Source organism: Podarcis liolepis, assembly GCF_965112155.1.
Source record: "Podarcis liolepis genome assembly, chromosome: 1".
Lineage (NCBI taxonomy): Eukaryota > Metazoa > Chordata > Lepidosauria > Squamata > Lacertidae > Podarcis > Podarcis liolepis.
In genome coordinates, this window is record NC_139554.1 from 93,472,635 (window position 1) to 93,495,240 (window position 22,606).

A 22,606-nucleotide genomic window follows, 5' to 3' on the forward strand; every position below is an offset into this window, starting at 1 on the left:
AGGTGCCTACAACTTGGCATCCCTTCCAAGAACAGCAGACACATCCCTTGGGGCAACACAAGACAGATGCCTTGGCGTTAAATACGAACCATGGGCCAACTTCAAATGCAGCTCCCAAAGGTTTAAATGGAACCTTAGACCAGGGCTTCCTCCAGATTTTTTCAATTGAAATTTCCAAATTCTGGTCCCACCAGACTTTCTGAGGCAGATTATTGTGAAAAGTAACCTCAAGTACTGAATTGTACCTTCCACTATCAATCTTTCAAACGGGAAAATTTGTCTTTTCTTCTCTTTTTATTAAAAAAAACCAGATAAATATTGTTATTAGTTTTCAATTTATGTAACAACAATCTTTTCTAATGGTTGGACTGAGGAGGAAATAACATAACTGGCATACAGGTAACCACAGGATGCTTTTTAATTGGGATCGATGGGCTTGAGAACGCCAGTTTTGTAGCCACAGGAAGCGGCTGCCCAACCGAATGAAAGGAGTGCGACACTCTCTTTTAACCCATCAACCATTGCTAACGTCACAGAGGCACCTACCAGCTCATCAGCCCGAGACGAACTGTAAGTGGGGAATTCAGAAGGCAGCAGGCGATCTTCCGTGAGGACACAAGGCACTCTTCCATCATCACTTATCGCTAGTGTGCTGGTCGTTTCAGAACTGCTTTCTGTTGAACCGGGACAGAAATGTACAAATGCTAAGACTGAGTGAAGAGTGGGTATGCATTTTGAGCAACAAAAACGGTGGGATACTTTTGTCCCTTTGTTGCTCATTTTGACCCCTGGGACCTGGAAGATGATGGCAGAAGGTGTCCCCACTTCCCAAAGTATTCCTCATGCTTTCCTCTGCTGTTCTGCCTAAATGGTAGCTGTCACGGGACTGCCATCAGAACAGGGGAGGGAGGCAGGGGAATACAGAGAGACTCCAACGCTTCTGAGGAGCAGATCCTGGGGAAAGCCACACCTCCAGTGGAGCAGAGAGGGAAGGGGCCAGCCAAGCGAGGAGAGGGCTTGAAGATCCTGCTGAGAGCCCAAGTTCCTCACCTAGCCCAGCTGGCCAGGAGGCAGAGGGGTGAAACGCAAGGAGGGGAGGCAGAGATTTGGGGTGTCTAAGTTCTTATGTTGGGGGAGAAGCTCGAAGGGGCCACTCCCGGATTCTGCAAGTGACTAAGACGGACATGAACTTTGTGGTTCTGCACTGTAAATAGTTTGCACCAAATAAAACCTGTAAAAGACAGGTCGGAGTCCTGCCTGGTTACTCATGTGCAACCACCACCTGCATCTGACAGTAGCCGTTGCCATTTATGGCACAAAGCAAATGGTATGACATTCCTGTTTCTTGTTTTTACAGTAATTGTGATGTGTGGCCCACCCACAGAGGACAAGAGGAAAAGCATAGTGGAAGCATTGCAGGGCTGTGCTACAAAACCCATCTTGGTACGGAAGGATGTTTCTAGCTGTTCCTTTATTCATTCATTTATAGCACACGAGGGTGTGCATCACAGCAGTGTGTCATGGCATCCTTTCTAATCATTTTTCACAACGTGACACGAAAACAAATATTAAAAAACAGGTTTCCAAATCGGAGGGCTTACCTGATGGGAATGCTTCTTCCCAGTCTTGGGTTTTCATATTTTTTAATACTCCACGCCACACACTTAGCACACGATTGAGCCGGCCGTGAACCAAGATCTAGGAGAATCATTTAGGATATTGTTCAATCCATTTTCTATGTGGCATGTGTCTTCCAAAACTTTTCTGGAATCTCTGTGTACATAAGTCTGGAAACTGCCAAATTGTTTTGTTTCGTTTTTAAGCCCCAGGGTTTTCTAGACCTTACAGTTGTGAAACAAACTTGGAAAATATATGCACAAAGAGTGCATGTGGCCCTTTAAAAACTAATTTGAATTCGTAAAAGAAGGCACAAAAAATTATAACGCCTTTAAAGCTGCCTACAGCTACCTATCTGAAGTCAACATACTTATGGAACCTTAAAGTGTAGGAATGTTTGTTGTTCTTGTGAAGCTGGAAGGCGAGGCATCCAACGGCCTGGTATAATTGCTGCAGTGCATCTACCTGTGACTTCCACTTTCTCCTACCCATGCAGAATTAGGCTTGGCAGCTGTATGGAATGGTGGGATTATCAAACAGCTGACATACTGTTTCCTTTTAATGCAAACACTTTAGGCAGTGAAGCCATCATACCCGCAATATAGATTCAATCATAGTTTCACAGCAAAACTGTAACTTTAAAAAAAAGTTATAAAACACACTTGCAAATTCAGGAAGGATTTATGAATGAGCAGCATTCCTGAAGCTGGCAGGTAGCACACCAGTATTTAACTGAGACAATTTGTTTCAGTACCTTTCGTGCAGCTTGTTGGAACCGTCGCAGATTCCAGTGCCTGTGACACCAAGGGTTGTTTAGCAGGAGATCAAACGTGGGATAGAATTTGGGGGGCTGCACGGCACACAAAAAGGGAACAGTTTCAGTCTTAAAGGGTTACAGTTAGGAATAAACACTTTCAAGCTCTTTATTTAACAGCAACCTATTTATACTGGTGAAAGTATCTGAAATTACACAGAAGTATGACCCATTGACTTCTGTAGGACTAAGGGCTCTTCTGGATCGCCTGTTTCTTGAGCATTCATCCCAGTTTGCTTACATGGAGGTTTGACAGTGGCCGGTCTTTATGGAACATTTGTTCTGATGTTTGCAGGCAAGTTCTACATCTATGAACATTCATCTTGATTTGCTTGTGCAGTGGTGATACTCGTTCCCATTACAGCAGGGTCACAACTTGTGCACATTTAACTTGTGCAATCACAGCTTTATGTGCTTGGCGGCAGGCCAACTGATATCGCACAAATTAAACACATGCAACGCGGAGAGCTTAAAAGTTTCTTTCCCGGCTGAGTTTTCCAAGCACAGCAAGAGCTTTTAAGCTCTCAGACTTGCTTCCCAGGCTTTCGGAAGGTTTTGCACAGGCTCCAGAGGGCTTCGCAAGATCTTGGATGGCCCTGTAAGATCCTGCGCCAGTTCTGGCAGGTAAGTTTCAACTATGCACGATTCCAGCTTTACACGCCACCCCTCAGAATGTAACCCCATGCGCAGGACATGATCTTACTGTAATCAATTGTTTACACTTTTCAATAAATTTTCCCATCACTGTCCTAACCACAAAGAGATTGATTTAACTTTAAAAGTGGATTTGTTACACCAGTGCACTTTAATCCACTTTAATTGTGTAAACCTAAATTTCCAGCATGTGAGTGAATCCCTCCAGCAAAATACAAACGGCCTGGAGGCAAACTTATTTCCAAGAAGCGCAAGAAGATTACAATAATCAGAACTTCATGGTGACAACTTGTTTCATTTCTTCCTCTCTAAGTACATGCCAATCAACTCTTGGATGTATCTGGCTGAGATTTCTTTTTAAATCAACAAATTTCAGGTGGCTATGACATCCCCACACTACTGCTGCAATCTTAGACTACCCCCACACAACTGTTCTCCCTGATAAATCTCCAAGTGCTCACCAGACTCTTTCCCCTGTTATTTCCTATTGGCGAGAGACACCAACGAAAGGAAGTTTCCCAGTTATATTCACAAGGATCTCTTAATGCAAAGGCAAGTTTCCCTGCTGCATTCCCATCCATCCATTTGACTCTGACACAAAGACCTACCTCGCCAATGTCTCGGATGACACGTTTGACTGAGACTTCAACATTCTTCCTTTGAAACTCCTTCTCCATAATAGGCTCTCCCCTTTTAATCTGCCTCAGCACCATAAACAAAGATATATAAATACCCACATTAGTACATTGATGGATCCTTAAGCAAAGTCTTGCATTTAGGGCTCAATAAAATTGTAGTCTTCCAAGGGACTTGCAAAATGTAAGCAGAACTCATCAGTGAGGCGAGTTCTGGGTTTGATTCATAGGTTGCCACTGAAGGGGTGGGATGAGATTGTTCTCCAGCTGAGATGAAGTTGTCTGGAACTCTAAGGGACAAGGTGTTACATTTCTGGACATTACGGACTGTGGTGCATTGCTTGTCATACTTTGCTGTGAACTGTGAACCACTTTGAGCATAACGTATACAGAAAAGGAGTATGCAAATAAAGTGGACCATAGCTCAGTGGCAGATCATCTGCCTTGCACCCAGAAGTTCCCAGGTCCTGTCCCCAGCATCTCCAGAGAGATCCCCTTCAGAAACCCTTAAGAGCTGCTGCCAGTTAGTGTAGACAATACTGAACTGGATGGACAATGGGTCTGACTCAGTACAAGGCAGATTCCTGTGTCCCTTTGACTATTTGTCTACGTTGAATAGGCATGTAAGACTATGGCATGTCCAAAAGGAGCACTGGTATATTGATGCCACAGGACCAGTGCCCAACCTACAGGGTACATGAAGATATCCCCGAAGAGCCTGTATAGTAGGTGCCCCCCTCTTCTGTTTCTCCCCCACTTTCCTTTTTCTTCCTGCTATACATTGCACGTGAACTCTGAAGACAGGAAACGGGACTGCACATATTATCCCAAAAAAATAATGGCAGCAAGGTGCATGCTTGTACTCTAACAAGATGGATCTATCTGCCTGAGTACAAGCATCCCAGCTGTCACCTGCAATGTACAAACCCACACAGTTCTTTTAAAACAAAAATATGCCCTACCTTGTATAGTTCTACTTCTCTACGTCGGTCTTCAGAAAATTGCCTTTGAATAGTTGGAGAAATTGGATCTTTGCCTAAATGAACCTGCCTGCATTCAAATCAGAGAGGAGAGAACAGTTTTCACTTTAAAGTTCAGCTCAGACAACTATTTACAGTGGTACCTTGGTTTACAAACTTAATCTGATCTGAAAGTCTGTTCTTAAACCTAAACTGTTCTAATGAGGCCTCCTGTTGCCAGTGCCCTTCCACCATTCGGCTTCCATTCTTAGACCAAGATAAAGTTCCCAAACCGGGACACTACTTCGGGTTTTGTGGAGTTCTTAAACCGAATAGTTTGCAAACAGGGCTGTTCTTAAACCGAGGTACCACTGTACTAACAAGGCTTTTGCAAGGAGGAAATCAATCCAATGCAAACATTGTGCAGATTTTTTAGATCGCCTGCCTATTGACTTGACATGGGCAAGACACAATTAAACTTAAGCACTTTTAAGACCCAGTAATTTCAATGGAATTTCTACTGTTGAAATCCACCTAATTTCAAAATACTTAATTTTGGCTGAATCACTCCCTTCTGTTTTCAAGTACTCTTCTGGTTATAGCCCTGTGCTTCTTTTTTGTTTCAACCCAAAGACTGCATTTGTATTGGCACATGAATGATTTACAAACCAAGATTCAACAACAAGGTGATTCACAGAAAGTGCTTCTGCTTATTCCCAACACCTATATTTTGCCAGTTCCTCTACCTATTGCAGCCCTCTGTGTCATAACCCTTACTGTTCCAGAAGGCCTCCCAATATCGGGGGGTGGGGGGGTGGGACACTGCACATTGCAAAAGCGGAATTGCTTTCCACTAGTGCAAAACCATCACTGGTTATGTCCCAGTAAGTTTTTTGTTCAGTTATTGACCAAGATAAATCACAATCATATAATTTTTCACCAGCTACAAACTGGGAAGCAAAAAATAAAATCACTTTATCCACTTTTTGCAAAAGATACACTAAGCGGCGTATTCAGTTAGTGCTAAATACAACGAGCCGTTATATTTGTTTATTTCTGCTTCCATAATATGTGAGCGCCACTCACCATTTAAGTTGGTTGGTTAGCTCTGCTTGTATGTCCTGCTTGACTTTCAATTCAAAAACAGCTTCTTTCACCTGCCTTGTTATAGCTCCTCCATCACCTTGCCCTCCTAGGACTGTAGGGCACAAATAAAAACAGGGTGCTCAGGAAACAGAGTAAAATAGCCCTTCCACCACTGGCTGCAGTTACAAATGGTGAAATATTCCATTTAGTATGGCGTATAAAGAGACTGCAGAATGTTGAAAAAGTGTGGATTATATTGCTACCAAGATCTGTTTTACAGGAGTTTATGATGAAGCTTCAGGTGTTATGGGAATAAGACCTCGGCTCTATGAATATTTTCAAATGAGACGTTTCTTGTTTACAGAACATAATTCAAGATATACAACAAACCCTCATCAAGTGGTACACATGTGAAGAAGTGATCATATGATGACCAGGGTGGCACAGCGGCAGTATCAGTACAGAGAAGGTCCGAGGCCAAAACCATGCAGGGAGGTTAATAAGCGTGGTCCTCACAAACACAAAGTTATACTGTGTCGAAGGGACCTTCAGTGCTCAGAATTGCAAGGCCATGAGAGTTGGAAGTGATTTATTGCAACTGGGGGAAGATCCTTCAGATTCAGATGGAATGGTTCAGTTTGTTTGTTTATTGTCCAAAATTAATTATAACCACCTGTCCATCTACAGTATAGACATACCAGGGCAGTATCCATCCATCTATCTATCTATGTACCATATATCATATAGACTAATCATACAATAAAATTATGAAATTATTCATACTATGCATATTATGTAAGAACTACAATGAGACATTATTAGTACCTGTAAGTCACAGAATCAAATTAGTAAATGTACAGAGATGCCAAATTTAGTCAAACTAAGCTGTGTTTTATGGTGGGAACAAGTTCCTCCAACTTCAAATCACTTTCCTAGGGCTGACTAGCCAATCTGCCTGAGGTGGGTTGGGGGAAAATATGGAAAGTGATAAAATGAAAGCAAAGTTCCCTACCACAAAGAGCATACAATTTAGAAAACATCACAAGGGACACAACAGAGGAAGAGGAGGGAATAGAATGCAAATGCAAATAGGTGAAATAGTTTGTGACCACTGCACTTACACACTTAGATTGAGTGTGTTTGCTGCCATTTCCATGTATTCTAGTCAGGCCCAGAAATTCCAGCCCTGTAGTACCACACATTACACAAACATGTAATACTCAAAGTTATTACCTTCTTTTAAGTATTTAATCTTTATTTTGCCTGGTTCCTGAACCAAAACAGTTGCCACAGCATAAGGATTTGACAAATCAGCTGGGAATCTCAAGTTTTTATATTCAATGGCCTACGAAATAAAATGTGACACATCAAAACAAATAATGGGCCCAATTTCGTTCTAACAATTTTTGCCGCCGTTATTGTTTTCCTTAAATCCCCCACCTGTGGTTTTTGTAGAGGACTGCTCCGTTCTTGCTTTGGCAATGCTGTCTTCTGCAGTAGCCGTGCCACTGCTTTTTGTGGAGACTTTGGTATTCTCGCCAAAACTGCTTCTTGCTTCTCAAAGTCTGCTCTCCTAGATTTCATAAGAGACACATAATTTTAACTGTGATAGCTATAGTTCTGCAAAGAACTGCAGATGTGGTTCGAAAAACGTTGGCTTTTAAGTGGGAGTCTAAAACTTTGGATATTGTGAGACTTGAATCATTGTGTATGCTTTAGCAATGGCAGAAGCCCTTGAGACACTTATATCTTCCACATGTGCTCAGAGCCCAGGCACCCTTTTATGTGCACAATGTTAAAATGGAGAAAGGGGAGAACAAGCAAATACCCAACCTCTCTTCTCCTTCCTTGCCTCTGCTGTTATGCTTGCCAAGTGAGTTCCAAGGTAAGAAGAAGGAAAGAGTGAGCACAATTGGGGTGGTGATGGCTGAGGAGCTCTCAAAAATTGTTCTCTGCTTCAGATTATAATCTGAGCCCGGTCAGAATTTGTAAATTTATGAAGTTAGCCTCTTGAAACCTAGCCAAGAGACTATGAAAGCTGCCTACATTATTGTGAAAACACTTTAGATTCTATTTTTTCCTAAATTCTAAAAAATTATTTGGAGGATGTAAAGTCCTCATTTATATGACTCCAATACGAAAATACTCATCTCTGCTAGGGAATCATATTTCTGTGACTTCTGAAGTGCATTTTGTGACACAGTTCTCAACTCCATATTAGTTACCCAAAATGCTTATTTTAGGATAAAATATGTTGAGAAATGCATACCCTGAGAAAAAAATGTCAACTCTTAAAAATACATATTTAACTATACGTTTTCATCCAGATTTTTATTTAAATACACATTAATGCAGAAATGGGACAGAATGGAACTAGGAATGAGCACATGAAACTGACATGGCCTGGAAACTAAGGCAGCTCTTTCCCTCCCTAATTATAAACATATGATGCTGAAATTCAGTCTGGTGTAAAAAAATGACATTACTGTTCTCAAAGCATTATTAAGAAGTATCTTTACTGCAGCTTTTTCCAAACAAAATGATGGGCTGGATCCAAAGTTAGAGGAACTTACCTCCCACTTAAATCTACAGGACTTTGTAGCTAACCTTTTCCTCTGATTTCAATGTTGCCTAACACCACATTTACTTACTCATTTACTCTGGATTCAGCCTGATGTATTTATATCATCTTGGCTCATTTGTTTCTAACACACACACACTGTATGGTACACCCCTCCCCAGGAAATATTATTTTATAAAGGTTTCTCAGTGAAACACACAATGATTTTTTTAAAAAATGTTCAAAGCAAGTACCGGCCACACATACGTTAATGTAGGGCGTGGCGATGATGTTCCTGTGAACGCACATATATAAGGTTTTGAGTTAAATTGTGAAATCCACAACTCCATTTTCATCTGGGCTGTTCCATATTCAAATGGTGCAAATTTTACCATAATTTCTGCTTTCCCGTTGGCAGGAATTATTCCTGTAGTGAATGAGTGAATTAAAACAAAAACAAAAAAAATAGTTAGTGCATTCACCTTGAAATCACAGCACTTTTATGACTGAAAGAAATTGTACAGAACAATCAGGGATTTTTGGAAGCTTAGTTTGAGAGGCATTAAAGGTAATGCGAATTTGGCAAGGTGATTGGAAAAGCGAATTACTAGTATAGTTCAGCAGCTGGTGGCGCTTCTTGGTAAAAACAAACAAACAAACAAACAAACATGATTATCCCAAAAGTTCAACCTTTTGGAAGCATCTTGGTGCAGATAAGCTATGCCATCAGCTCAAGGCAACATGGCCCAATTTCCAGGAATGATGGGCATTGTAGTCTAGCAGCAGTTCGATGCTCATAGGCTTCCTTTTCTTCAACTGGGGAGGTTGTAGCAATAAAATCTCTGTTCTTAATTTGTGGAGTAGGGGGCAATCCTAACATCCTCCCTACCACCGATGGGGCTTTATCTACAGCCCTGCCACGCATGGCAGCCACAGTGGGACTTTGGAGTGGGTGGACAGGACAGTGAGATTGGCTTGAGATCCAGAGAATTATGGGCCAGCTTGGGTCGGCCCTTCCCACTGAACCCCACATTTTGGGGCTTTCCATTGGCTCCTGCCAACCCACAAATTCAGCAGCTGCTGGAAAGTTGTCTTAGCTGGGTGAAGGGACACTTTTCCTCATTCCACCCACCCACCCACCTACCTACCCAGCCCAGCATGAGAGGTGGTGGCAGATTGCACTATAATATGTTTATATATACAGTACACGCTATTTAAAATACTAGCATTCACACATTAATGAAGTAATGCTCCCCCTCCCAAGATTTTACCAGATGTTGGATGAACCGTAAAGGCTTTGTGAGGCTGAAGATAGTCTATGTGGAACTCAAAATCTATGGGACAGCTGCAATCCAGGGGAATCACATATTCTTTACTGGAAAAGGTGATACAGGACAAAAGAATCAGAAATAATGTTCATTAGCACATCTGCCCACCCCTGGGCAGCATGACAGATAGAAATGTACTGAGCAGGTAAGTACAAACCCCTCCTTAGCCCTGCAAAGTGACCTTAATCCAACTGTTAAACGCAAAAGTTGGCTCTTTTCCTGCTGGTAGCAGCTTGAGATGGCTATTGCTCAGCAATGGAAGTCTTCTATAAAGATATCCAGAGAGACCTGGATCAGTAATGTTTGGGATTGATCACGGGATCCCAAACATATTCAGTTGTATGTTGCGATGCCCTATCTTTTCTAAACTGGTTGCTGTTCTTTCTGCAATTATTTTTAGTCTGACTCTGCACTAAGTGATGTAGGGCCTTTATATATAACTGGATTTGATTTTGTGTAGTTACACAAACCGTTCTTTCCTGATGTATTGAAATAATAAAAAAATTGTCGGAAACGTAAGTACAAAGAGACACGAATATGAAACCCTTGTCAAATTAATGCAATATATGAACCAGAGACAGGTGACAATAAAGTAGTATTTTTATTAAAATTAGCAATTCCTGGAAGAGAAAAAACACAATAATCTGCAAAACAAACATGTATTTAATTTGCTCTGATGCTGTATTTTTTCATTACCATATTATCTTGAATGAAAATTTATATTATTTTATGAAAATAATAAGAAAGAAAAGGCAGCTGTAATGTTTTCATGGGTAAAAAGCAGTCATCACTACAGTGTTTTTAATTTTATGAGGCTTGGGCAGAAGGTAAATCTTTGGGTAGTTTGCTCTAGATCAACAAAGATTTCTGACACCAAATTGTTTAATAACAGAGGAAACAGGATAACCTGCCTAGCCCAGCAAATTCTACTGCTGAAACGACAGAAGCTTGAGATAACCAGTAGTGGGTCCTTGCATGGAAACACTGTGTGGTTCCTGGACTGATAATTCTTTAATTCCAAGCATGTGTCTTTTGCACCAGGTTTTGCTCTGTGAATCTCAGGGTTCTAGCAAAAAACAAATGAGATCCTGCGAGCCTGGGGTCCCACTGGACTCAATGGGGCTTACTTCCGAGTAGATGTGTACAGAATTGCACTGCACCTCCTGAATTAAAAATGGTGTGACCTCATAGATCAGGTGTTTTACAATTTAGTTTTCAACAAACTCCTCTGACAGTCACTCAGGTTGTAGGTCACAGTTTTGACTACTCCACCCCATAAAGATCCCCACCCCACTTGCACACTGCATGTATAAATAGATCAACAGAGAGAAACTACATCCATTTTTCTAGACTGAGCAGCATTCATCATCATCATCATTTATTTCTACCCAGTCCATCTGGCTGGATTTCCCCAGCCACTCTTGGTGGCTTTCAACAGAACATTAAAAGCAGAATAAAACTTCAGACATTAAAAACTTCCCTAAACAGGGCTGCCTTCAGAAACTTGACTTCTCCATCTGTGGTTTTAAGAGGTAGCATCCAGGACGGATAACATGAAACTATTGGAACCGTTATGCAGCTCTTGCTTAGTTACATCTACTGATATCAATAAGGCTTATTCACAGGTTATTGGGATTAGGCTCATCTTCTCAGCCAATGATTAGACCCGTATCCTAAGCTAAAAAAGCAGCTTTGGATTCCTAGCTGGCTGACACCCGCCTGTTGGATGCCCTATGCATTTTCCAAAATCCAAGCCTATCTGTAAGGATTTTTGCATGTCTGGTTTTAACTAGTCAAAACAAAATGACTTAGAAAAACCACAGCATATTCTCCACTTTGTTAAAAAAAAAATTATTATTTTTTACTCAAACTCCTCCAACATTCTATAAACTGTTGACTAAAATCCTGTCTAGCTGATTAATAAGGAATGTAGTTTATATGCAGTATTGCCTTGAAACTTTTTTTAAAAAAAGTTTGGATGAAGAGGAGATTCCCTGCTTGATAGGTTTTTAACATTTCCAATTTGGGTAGCAATTGTGGCCTTCCTAAGAAGGAAGCCATGGGTGGACAGGGTGAGATGGGTGTATGTGAAGAATGGAATTGATCATGGGACTCAGGAGAGAATTTTTTTAAAGAATAAACTTACTTTCACTTAATGAGCAGAATTTGTAAGTATGTATGTGTATATATATATATATATATAGAGAGAGAGAGTTAAAAGCAAAATGGTTCCAATGAGACCTGTGAGTAGATGCCACACACACACACTATACCTTTAAATCACATTCAAAGCGCTTCCTCTCCCTCACTTGAATGCATTCAGGAGAATGATTCTGGGTCCACAACCAGGGACTTTCATGCATCGGGAAGTCATAGCTCAAGGGTTTAGCATCATAGAATTGCAGAGCTGGATGACCCAAGGTTCATCTAATCCATGGGTAGGCAAACTAAGGCTCGGGGGGCAGATCCGTCCCAATTGCCTTCTAAATCCGGCCCGCGGACGGTCCGGGAATCAGCATGTTTTTACATGAGTAGAATGTGTTCTTTTCTTTAAAATGCACCTCTGGGTTATTTGTGGGGCATAGGAATTGGTTCATTTTTTTCCCTTCAAAATATAGTCCTTCCCCTCACAAGTTCTGAGGGACAGTGGACCGGCCCCCTGCTAAAAAGTTTGCTGACCGCTGATCTAATCCAAACCCCTGCAATGTAGGAATCTCAACTAAAACATCTATGACTGATGGCCGTCTTTCCTCTGCTTTAAAACCCAAAATGAAGGAGAGTCCACCGCCTCCCGAGGGAGACTGTTTCAACTGTCCAGCAGCTTTCACTGCCAGAAAGTTCTTCATGATGTTTAGTTGGAATCTCCTTTCTTGTAACTTGAAGCCATTGGTTTGAGTCCTACCCTCTGGAGGAGGAGAAAACAATGGTCTGATTTGTTATAAGTCAGCTTCATTTGTTTCTAGAACACATCATCTCTGTACTATAACTCTGTAGTAAGACCACGGTGCTAATGAAAAGCATTTATACAACCAAGGCTACCGTAGTGGCAGAATACTGCTGGAATATAAACACTGTCTCTCAGAAATCTCATCAGCCTTGGAGAAATACAGCATTACAGTCACAGATAATCTTTCAGAATAATCAAATATATTTTACAATGCCTGCCCACTGAAAGCACACTGCTATGGTAAAACCAGATGTATTTTATATGTACTCTTCTTTCATTCTTTGTTTATTTTTTAATTTTGTTCTGACTTTTGTGTGTGTATGGTGATGGTATTTTATATGTTTGGTGGTTTGTTTGTTGTTTAAAAATTGCAATAAATATCTTTTAAAAAAATAAAATAAAACCAGATGCAACTGTATTTCCTGATTGAGTTAATATCATATGAAAAGGTGCTCTGTTTCGTTCGGCCCTCTCCCCAACCCGTCACATTAAGCTAATTATTTTAGCAACACATGAGAAACAGTTTAATTTTTAAAACATCATAACAGCTTACCATTGTCCTAGAGAAACATCAGATAAATTAATGAAGGATGGAAATTCTACAGTGTTCATCACAGGATAGGCATGTAGAGGAACCAGCAACGTGTCATCGCCCTGGAGGGAGAACCAAGAAGGAAATTACACAGACTGTTACAAGAGATAAATATTAATTGACATGCACTGGGGTGGTTACTAACTGGCTCATCTTGTACTACTGAGTTACAAGAACCAAGGTTACATGGACTGCAGGAATTTTGTGAAAAATGACTGGCTTTCAATAGAGAATAATGGAGATGCCTCCCCTATCATTATAGGAACATACACAATGTAGGGGAAAGATATTCAGTCTGATTTTATACATGTTTACCAAGATGCAAGACTTACTTATTATCAGAACAATTGTTTATTATTTATAAAAAGTGCCAAATATATATTAGGCACTGTGCAGCAACAGACAAGAGAGGTCCCTGACTACAGGTTCAGTGTGTGTGCAGGATTACGGCCTTATTCCATTCTCAGATATGAGAACCTGGAAACAGATTTAGACAGCCATATGGCCAAATCAGTGTGCTTTCAGACTAAATCAGGGATGGGAACTTTTTTCAGCCCAAAACCAGAGAAATCATCATCATCATCAAACCTTTTATTGGCATCACATACAAACATCCAAAGCAAATCAATACAGAATTACCACTTCCCCAGTGGCACGAAACATTTGCTAAAAGAAAGGAGGCAGAGCAGTCTAAACCAGAGAAATGGATGTGGCTTTTAAAATTGTACAGTGGGCTACATTCCAGCCACACATGCCAGTGGTTTTTATAAACAGCCTTGCAGTTTGAAAGCATGCCAGTACAAGTAGATAAATAGATACCGCTGCAACGGGAAGGTAAACAGTGTTTCCATGTGTTCTGGCACTTGTCATGGTCCTCCATGTGCCAGTACCAGTTTAGTCATGCTGGCCACATGACCCAGAAAACTGTCTGTGGACAAATACCTGCTACCTCGGCCTGAAGCAAGTTGAGCGCCCCACCTCAAAGTCACCTTTGACTGGACCTAACCATCCATGGGTCCTTTACCTTTACCTTTTTGCCTTATACAGAGATATATCTCTCCATCCAATGGCAATAAATGACATTTTTTTGCCTTTAAAGGCATGTTTCTAGTCCTCTTGGGGATGAGGAAAAATTGAAAAACTTAGAAGCTTTCCTGAAAATGTTCAGCATTCTAAGAAGATTCATTTTAATTTTTCTGCAGCACTGAGTTGAATTTCCCATGCAAATTTCACAAGTGTATTTCCTATAAGGAGACTGCAGTAAGGATTGTGCCTGAAAATACTGTGTAGATAATCCATTCCAACAAAAAATTGCTGCATTTGACTGAAAAAATGACCAGTTTCGAGGATTTTTAAAAACCTGGAACCATTGTTCTTCTGAACACTTCTATTTTGTATTTCAAACCAAACCAGACACTCCTAGTATTTCCCCATTAGGTTCACATTAGACCTGTTTGCTCCTCCCTCCCCCTCCCCCCAAATTCAGTGTGTTATCTCTTCACTGAGGGCAGAACAAAATAACACAAAGGAAAGGGATGAGTAATACTGACTGACAATACAGTGAATAAAATTGAGTAATATTAATCTGTAAGATCAATCCATTATTTTTATATATCATGGAGTACAACAACATATTTATTTCACTCATACAAAGTGAGGAGGAGGCCACATATACATTCCCCCCCCCCTTTGTGGTGTCTTACCTGAGAATGGATTCTAAGGCAGTCATAATAGTATCGCCATTCATCAGCACAGAAATCAACCATAATTGTGAAGGACAAGCCAGGGACAAGCCGTTGCTGTAAAAGAGAGAACGGTAATTTCCCAAGAAGTGCCCAACTGCCATTTATATTGCAATGTGAAAATGGAAAGTGAAGAATTAAATGCAAATGATGAGAAGGTTACTACTGACACTTACTATTTTGCTGTATTTGATCTGAAAGTACTTTGTCTCCGGTGGAATAACATGGAAATTTATAACTTCGCTTGAAATATTCAGAAGTTTCTACAGAACAAAATAAGCAGGGTTTTTTCTGCCTTTCATTTTAAGAACAAACATCTATGTTTTCACATCTTAAAGTGACAGTCTAACTGTCATGAATTCGAATTGCTATCTAGTGAGCTTTGGAAAATAGTTCCTTGACCGATCATTTCCTTCAGTATTGTTCTTACGGGTTTTCTCCCCCTTTGCGTTTGCAAATGAAAAGATATTCAGAAAGTGATCAAAAGACAGTGGCCGCATTTCTATATTATGCTTACACTACGGCTTAGAGACACTTTCATGAGCAGGAAGGAGCTACAGCAAGTTTAGAGCTGGCACACCACTTGCTGCCCTGGTCCAAGGAGAAGCTCTGGCAGCATTTTCACTTCCCTTGAATCTTGCTTTGTGTCTAAGGATGGAGGAGAAATCTATTTTTAAATGGATTTAGACATAATTTTCACGGTTCTGACCAATCGAGTTCAATTCCTAATGAATCACCTCTTGCATCAAATGCTGGCTTATGTCCCAGCCACTTTTACACTATATTACATAAAATATGCAATAATTGTTTGAAGCTTCAGAGGAACCAGGGTGGAGAATACACTTCCTGCCAAAATTAAGGAGCAAGACGGGAATTAGAAAAAATAAATCTGTGTGGATAGACTTGACATAGAGATTTTTCCCTAGCTGTGTTGTCTAACCCAAGGAATTGTAGTTTACCACCAACTGCAACTAGTTTAAACAAGCCAGCTTCATAAACCATGGTTTTGAATCTGACAATGGCTTGCTCTAAACCATGGTCCCTTCTATGGATGGCATGACAATTCGAGATCCAGTGAAACAAAAAGCAGATGCTACCAAAGTCCTTTTCCCAACTGTACAGGAGGGGGAGGGGGGAGGATAAGAATGTCCAAGTCCAGGATGCTCTGTGGCTCCGTCCTGCTCATGCACATCTTGAGACTAAACCATGGTTTAGCGTGATGAGCATAGGTGGCCAGTGGGCAATTCCAGGTGTAATTATTTCATTTCAGCCCGCTACCTAACAACACCATTATTACTTACCAGTACTTGCTGGTGATGTTGTTCCATTATATACCCTCCAAAGTGCATGATGGCAGGTTTAGCCTGTATGACATCATTTCTTAGAAGCTTTCTAAATATCTCTGAAAAGAGAAGAAAAAAAGAATGAAAGAAATCAGAAGCAATAATTGGTATACTGAGTCAGATCAGCTGGATCAGAGCTCAATTAAAATTAGCAGTGACTAATGCGTTCCATTTGTTTTAATGAGGCTTAGCTGTGATTAGCTTAGGTAGATCGGTGCCACAGTCTAATCAGTCTACCTTCTTTGTCGAAAAAGCTATCAGGGACCCGCTCCCAACCTGCCCATTGCTATCAGCCTCACCACACTAACCCAGATGTTGTCTTTTTGTAAGTCTCCTCGCTTCCTGCTTGGGCTAAGTGGGCAAAGGATTTAGCAGCCATTCTGCCTGCACAGCAGCAGTGTATCTCTGGATTGCTTGGCCAACCAGTCAACTTCATTAGGAGCAAGACTGAAGGTCTTTCAGATGACCTATTTGTTGAGCATTCAGGGAGATTAGATAACCTTGGTTTATTTAATAAGTGTTTCCTCTTATTTGTTCGCAAGGAAATGGCATTGTATCAAAGCAAGTATTACCCCGCCCCCCCCCCACTATCCAATGCATTGCCCCATCTCTTAGCTTCTTCCAATAAGTCTAAACTTTTAGAAGATAGTTTTTTTGTGCAAGACCTCCCAATCAACTATAACAGCACAACCTGGATTTCTTGGTAATGAACCTTGCACCCCACCGAAAACAGTTAACATTTGGAAGCACCCGAAGGCCTTCAAAAGCCTATAAATCAAGAAGTCCCGCCTGCATAAGAATATCCAATCACCTACTGGATTCCACAAGGCGATTGGGGACATCAGTTGCTTCCTTCGTATCATCCACCAGGCTGTCCAAAAGAAGAGATTGCAGTTTCTCAGGGGTTTCTTTGGTGTTGCTGAAGTCTTCGGAACAAGCTGATTTCACCACTTCCATCTTCTTGTGGTTAATACAACTTCCCAGGCATCAAAACGATCATTACCTGTAATCAAATGCAAAAATATAGTAGTACAGTGGTACCTCGCAAGACGAATGCCTCGCAAGACAAAAAACTCGCTAGACGAAAGTTTTTTCCGATTTCGATTTGCCTCGCAAGACGAATTTCCCTATGGGCTTGCTTCGCAAGACGAAAACGTCTCGCGACTTTGTTTTCTTTGTCTAAAAACAAAGACATGTTTTGTTTATAAAGTTAATTTATTTTCCCTTCAATTTTTGAACTGCTCTTTACAGTATGTGTGACTTTAAAGAGCAGTTAATAAACTGTTGTTGTACCAAATTTGGCTTTGTTTGGACTTTTTTTGACCATAGGAACGCATTAATTGATTTTCAATGCATTCCTATGGGATTTCGTGCTTCGCAAGACGAAAAATTCGCTAGACGACAAAAATTGCGGAACGAATTAATTTCGTCTTGCGGGGCACCACTGTACATATGAAAATCCTGCATGCACAAAGACACTTGTTGTGCAAATTCCTAGTCGAAAGTTCAATTCCTGCTGCCATGGATGACACTGTTACACAGCTTGCCGAGCATTTCCAAGGAATCCCCCCCCCTTTAAAAACCAACAAATGCTTTATAAATAGGATATTAGATTCATTCATAATGGCCATAACAACATGCAAATAACTCCACTAATTGTACAAACCTACCTGCTCACGTATATCTATGTAATTATTTTATGGCAGGAGAAAAACCCAACAACAATTTTTAATGACACTTCCTTGTTTAGTTGCCTGAAGGTGATTCTCACGTGGCATACACAACAAGGAGGGGGCTTTTTACAAATCTGTTCTATAATCCTTCCTTCCCCAAACTCACTCATCTGGAAACAGGGTAGACACGGAAGGATATGTCTCAGTTCCCTCAGCAACAGGTTTGTCGAACAAAGTTTAGTGGGGGGCGGGGAAAGCTTAAACCTTAATAGGAGGATGAAATCTAGACGCTGTCAGATTACTACATCTCTGCTCAGAGATCTGCAATGGCTACTGGTTTGTTACCAGGCCAAATTCAAGGTGCTGCTATTAGTAAAAAAATCCCTTAACAACCTGGAGCCAGTTTACTTGGAGGACTGTCTCACCAGTGCTATTGTCCGAAAATGAGAGAGGGATGGTGGTGCTGGAACTCACCATGAACACCTCCCACATTTTCTCAGAATGGCAATGGCACCCACCTGAGAAGTGCCAGAACTGAGTTCTGGCAAGTTTTGGCTGGAAAAAAGCCCTGGCCCCCCTCCCTGTATGCGCCTGCTTCAATCTATGGAACTGGCATTTTTACAAGTGCCATATGACATGACAATAGGCACCTTTGCTGTTATTAATTCCTACTAAATACATTTCTGCTTAGGGAAGCCTACCCAGAAACGTAAACTTGATGTTTATTTAAATATGTAATTCTGGGAGGAATTCAACGTAGCACTAACCAGACTGCTGTCAACGCAAGCATTTCTGCTTGCCTGATGGAACAAACGGCCCTCTCTTTCCCTGCTGTGCTGTTCCCTGTGCCCACCCGAGCCAACTTGGGGGGCACAGGGGGAGGAAAGCGAGGAAAGCCCTACTGAGTCAACAAAGTCCTTGTGCAGGCTTCTGCTAGCAGGACCTGTTAGCTGAATCCAGCCCCTTGTTTTAGAATGCATGGTTTTTTAAAAAAACCTGCTGATTTCTTCCTGTACATACATAATACATAAAATGTTGAGCTGCCATTGTGCAGCACCCACTGTGCAGTACTGGTAGCACCTCACCACAATCCTGGATTTGCATGAAGTCAGGAAAGGGGATGTGGGGAAAAGAGAAGGCACTTTACCAAATTAACAGACCTAATAAGAAATCACTCAAAAGAAAGATTAAGGATAGGATGTCTTTATAAATTGCATGGAAAAAGAAGGCTTCCAGAGAATCACTTGGCTTAGCATAGACTAAACCCTACTGGCAATCAGAATGTTTCTCCAAGACTTACCATCTAAATACAGTTATCTGTAAAAAAAATAAATTGATTTACTAAGTACGTTCATGGATAGCGGGAAGTCATGATTCGAATTAAGCAGTCAAGCCAAAGCTGTGTAAAGAAGGCTTGTACTCCCTATGTAGAAGTTAATTTGAAAATATTTGTTTTTTGAAGTTAGTTATCTATTTTTTGTTTTTATTCTTTTTCTTTTATTTATGTATAATGGATGTATCTATGAGTGTTTGCAATAAAGAAATAAAGGAGAGAGAGAGAGAGAGAAGGCAGTTTGCACCACAGCAGTGGCCCTAGGTCAGGAGTAGGGAGGTAACACTGAGAGGGGGAAAGTGGTGGTTTAAAACAATGGCAGAAGTTTGAGTAAAGCAGGGATAGATGGAAAATGTGGTTTTAAACAACAACAGTTTTGAGTGAAGTACTATGGAATATCTGAAGAGTTACTCAAAAGGAGGAAGCAAGAGGCATGGGAATGAGGTTGAAGATGAAAGAAGGGCCTTAAAGGTCTGAAGAATAGGAGACGGTGGATGCTTCATAGCTGGGGAAAATGTAGAAAGGAATAGGGATGAGAGGGAGGAAGAAGATTCAGGAGATTCTCATGGTATAGGCATGAAAACAGGAGTGTAAAGCAGGGCTGCAGAACAGAAGGGAGAAGTGGCTTCAGAAATGGGTGAAAAGCAAGTTTAGTAGTTGCATGGGGAGGAAAAGGGAATCTCTGGTGGGTTAAATGTGGGGGACTGGCAAGGGGAGCACAGCCCCTACTTATTTATATTTAGGAAAAACAATTAGGCCAATTTATTTTTAATCTCTGATTTTATCAGTATTCTTAAATGTTTGTTTGTTTTCATGTGAACCGCTTAGAGGTTTTGATGTTTAAGCAGTATATAAATCCGGTTAAATAAAAAATAAATAAATCAGTATCACAAGGGGGACACCAATATTCTCTCACTAATTGTTTCGGAGTAACTGCTGCTCACACTAATCTTCTCCATTCTCAGTGATACCAAAGCAGACTCCCCTTGAACTCTCCTTATAAGTAAGTGCTTAGCCCTTTCTATGGTTCAGGTTAAAATCCTTTTGACAGGATTTTGACAGGATCAAGTCCCATTGATCAAAGCTAGACTTACTTCTGAGTAAACATAGTACTGTACTTAGAATCCCAAGGAAAACAAATGCCCTTTCTGACAGATTTGTTTATTTATTTTGTTTTAATATTGAAAAGCCAGAACTGAAAACGAGAACTGTGTTTGTCTTCCAAATAGAGCAAAGGCCATTTCTCAGCAAACAATCTGACACATCAGACACACAAATTAAGGCTTCATCACAGAAATCCAGACAGTAATGTTAATTATAATTGCCAAACTTCATTAACTTTAAGAACCTCATAATGGCTCAAATGCTTTAGAGTAAGTCAACAATCCATAATTCTGCCACATAAAAGGATCACAATTCAGATATACTCTTATGCTTAAGAAACAGGTCCTGACCAAACAAATGTAATGTACAGAAAGTTTATTTCCATCCATCTCAGAATGTTCCTGGAAAGGAACATGAGCTGCTCTCAAGGTCCATCTGATTATTTTTTTAGAGTATGATAAATTAATCTCCTCGGGCAATCTTTTAAAAATATCTTAATTTTTCCAACTTCCTCTTCATTTGTTAGACATTAATATGTGGAGTTATAGTAACGGCATTTCAATTCCCTGCTTTAAATAACTTTAGAATGAGTTGTTTACTTCATGAAGACAATTACAAAAGGCAGCAGCAGCAGCTAAGAGGAATTGCAGGTCCAGTTGAAGTAAGCAGAGATATCTAAATGTAAATAGAGCCTAGGGCTTGCCACAAAAAATTAAGCAATAAACCATCTGTTGTGCTCACAATACTTCATCTGCTGGACGTCTGTCTCAGCCAACCCCTTCATGACATCGCAAAACCAGGTGAAGCCTTGGAACAGAAAGGGAGAGAAGAGGAGCAAATTTTTTGGGTGGAATTACATGTTATACTGAGGACTTTTTTCCCAGCCGAAACTTGCCAGAACTCAGTTCTGGCACCTCTCAGGTGGGCGCCATTGCTATTATAAGAGAACAAGGGAGGCATTTGTGGTGAGTTCTGGCACCTCTTTTTCTAGAAAAATAGCACTGGTAATACTTGACATAAAGTGGACACTGAAACAGCATCCCACTTTCAAATTGGCCCGCCCCGCCCCATAATGCTTACCCCGTATCTTGATGATACTGTCACACATTCCTGAGCCGAACTACATAAATGATGGCTGCAGCCAGATGGAGAATGAGGGCAGCAATACTACCCAAACTGAGGGAGAGGGGAGATGAACTGCTGCTTTTGGTACCAACCCTGTGCTATGTGTTTCTTGCACAACACAGCTTCCTCACCTATCTATTCTAAAATAGGTTGTATGTGCCATATTGGAACATACTGTTTATGGTGGGAAATAAATAGAGAACAATGTACCTTAAAAAATAAAATGTGTGAGAACTTGTGCCTATCACTCGGAAGACCTGGGTTCAAATTCCCAACCAGCCATGAAGGTCTCTGGATGAGTTTAGGCCAGACACTCCAGCTCAGCTCAACCTCCCTTTGTATAGTGGGATCTCAAGAGAACATGGACTCTTAAAAAAATACAAGGATGGGACAAACTTCCACAGGTATTTCTAGAAGAGTGATAGCCAAACATTTGGGCAAGCACACTAAGTCCACACTATGTAGTATTACAACTCCAGTCCACACCACCTCAGTGCATATAAAATTCTCCTTGTATCCAGAGGCAGGTGTATCTTTAGCTAGTAGCAGGGCAGCACTGAAGAGAAAGGAACAATAGCAGGCCATTATCTAAGGCCACAGGACCTCTTTCTCAAGCACCCTTGTTGAAGTGCACCACCAACGCCCCTGGCCCCTTATGGCACCCATGCCACAGGTTGGTCACCTGTACTCGACAATCTGCTGCCTGAAGCAGTAGACATGTATGACCCTCAAACTAACATTTGTGCCATGTTAGCAACACCTGGGTGTTGTCTGCAGTTGCTCATGTAGAAACTCACTACAAGCCGAGTTAGTGGTTAAGGAGGCCGATGAGGCCTGAGCCTGCATAGAGAAGCAACCCAATTCTCCAGGAGCTAAAAAGGACCACATGCCAAATATTTAGTCTATAATGCAATGGGCAGTAGGATACCAAGGGTCATTTATGGGGGTGGCTTTAGGTTCCTTAAAAGCAAAACATCTAAGGGGGTGTCAGGGTGGCACTGGAGGCATAAATGACTACCAGGCTGTGGGAAACTGGTGTCATCAGTGGATCAAATCCCTCAGTTATGTTGAATTAAACTAAAAAGTTTTAATTG

The 22,606-nt window shown here is 41.0% G+C and overlaps 1 protein-coding gene across 2 annotated transcripts in view; it reads right to left on the reverse strand.

Moving 5' to 3' along the window:
- CFAP221 (cilia and flagella associated protein 221) overlaps window positions 1-22,606 on the reverse strand; it is a 30,708-nt gene that overhangs the window by 7,373 nt on the left and 729 nt on the right. For both annotated transcript variants that reach the window (XM_083489293.1, XM_083489294.1), the window contains exons 2-16: window positions 17,093-17,280; window positions 16,236-16,336; window positions 15,111-15,197; window positions 14,896-14,991; window positions 13,154-13,254; window positions 9,597-9,700; window positions 8,593-8,752; window positions 7,206-7,338; window positions 6,999-7,110; window positions 5,766-5,877; window positions 4,683-4,770; window positions 3,694-3,783; window positions 2,372-2,467; window positions 1,602-1,698; window positions 547-674 (exon numbers count right to left, since the gene is read on the reverse strand). In XM_083489293.1, the coding sequence (XP_083345419.1) occupies window positions 547-674; window positions 1,602-1,698; window positions 2,372-2,467; window positions 3,694-3,783; window positions 4,683-4,770; window positions 5,766-5,877; window positions 6,999-7,110; window positions 7,206-7,338; window positions 8,593-8,752; window positions 9,597-9,700; window positions 13,154-13,254; window positions 14,896-14,991; window positions 15,111-15,197; window positions 16,236-16,336; window positions 17,093-17,234 (1,647 nt within the window). In that variant the 5' untranslated portion in view covers window positions 17,235-17,280. The remainder of the gene's footprint in view (window positions 1-546; window positions 675-1,601; window positions 1,699-2,371; window positions 2,468-3,693; window positions 3,784-4,682; window positions 4,771-5,765; window positions 5,878-6,998; window positions 7,111-7,205; window positions 7,339-8,592; window positions 8,753-9,596; window positions 9,701-13,153; window positions 13,255-14,895; window positions 14,992-15,110; window positions 15,198-16,235; window positions 16,337-17,092; window positions 17,281-22,606) is intronic.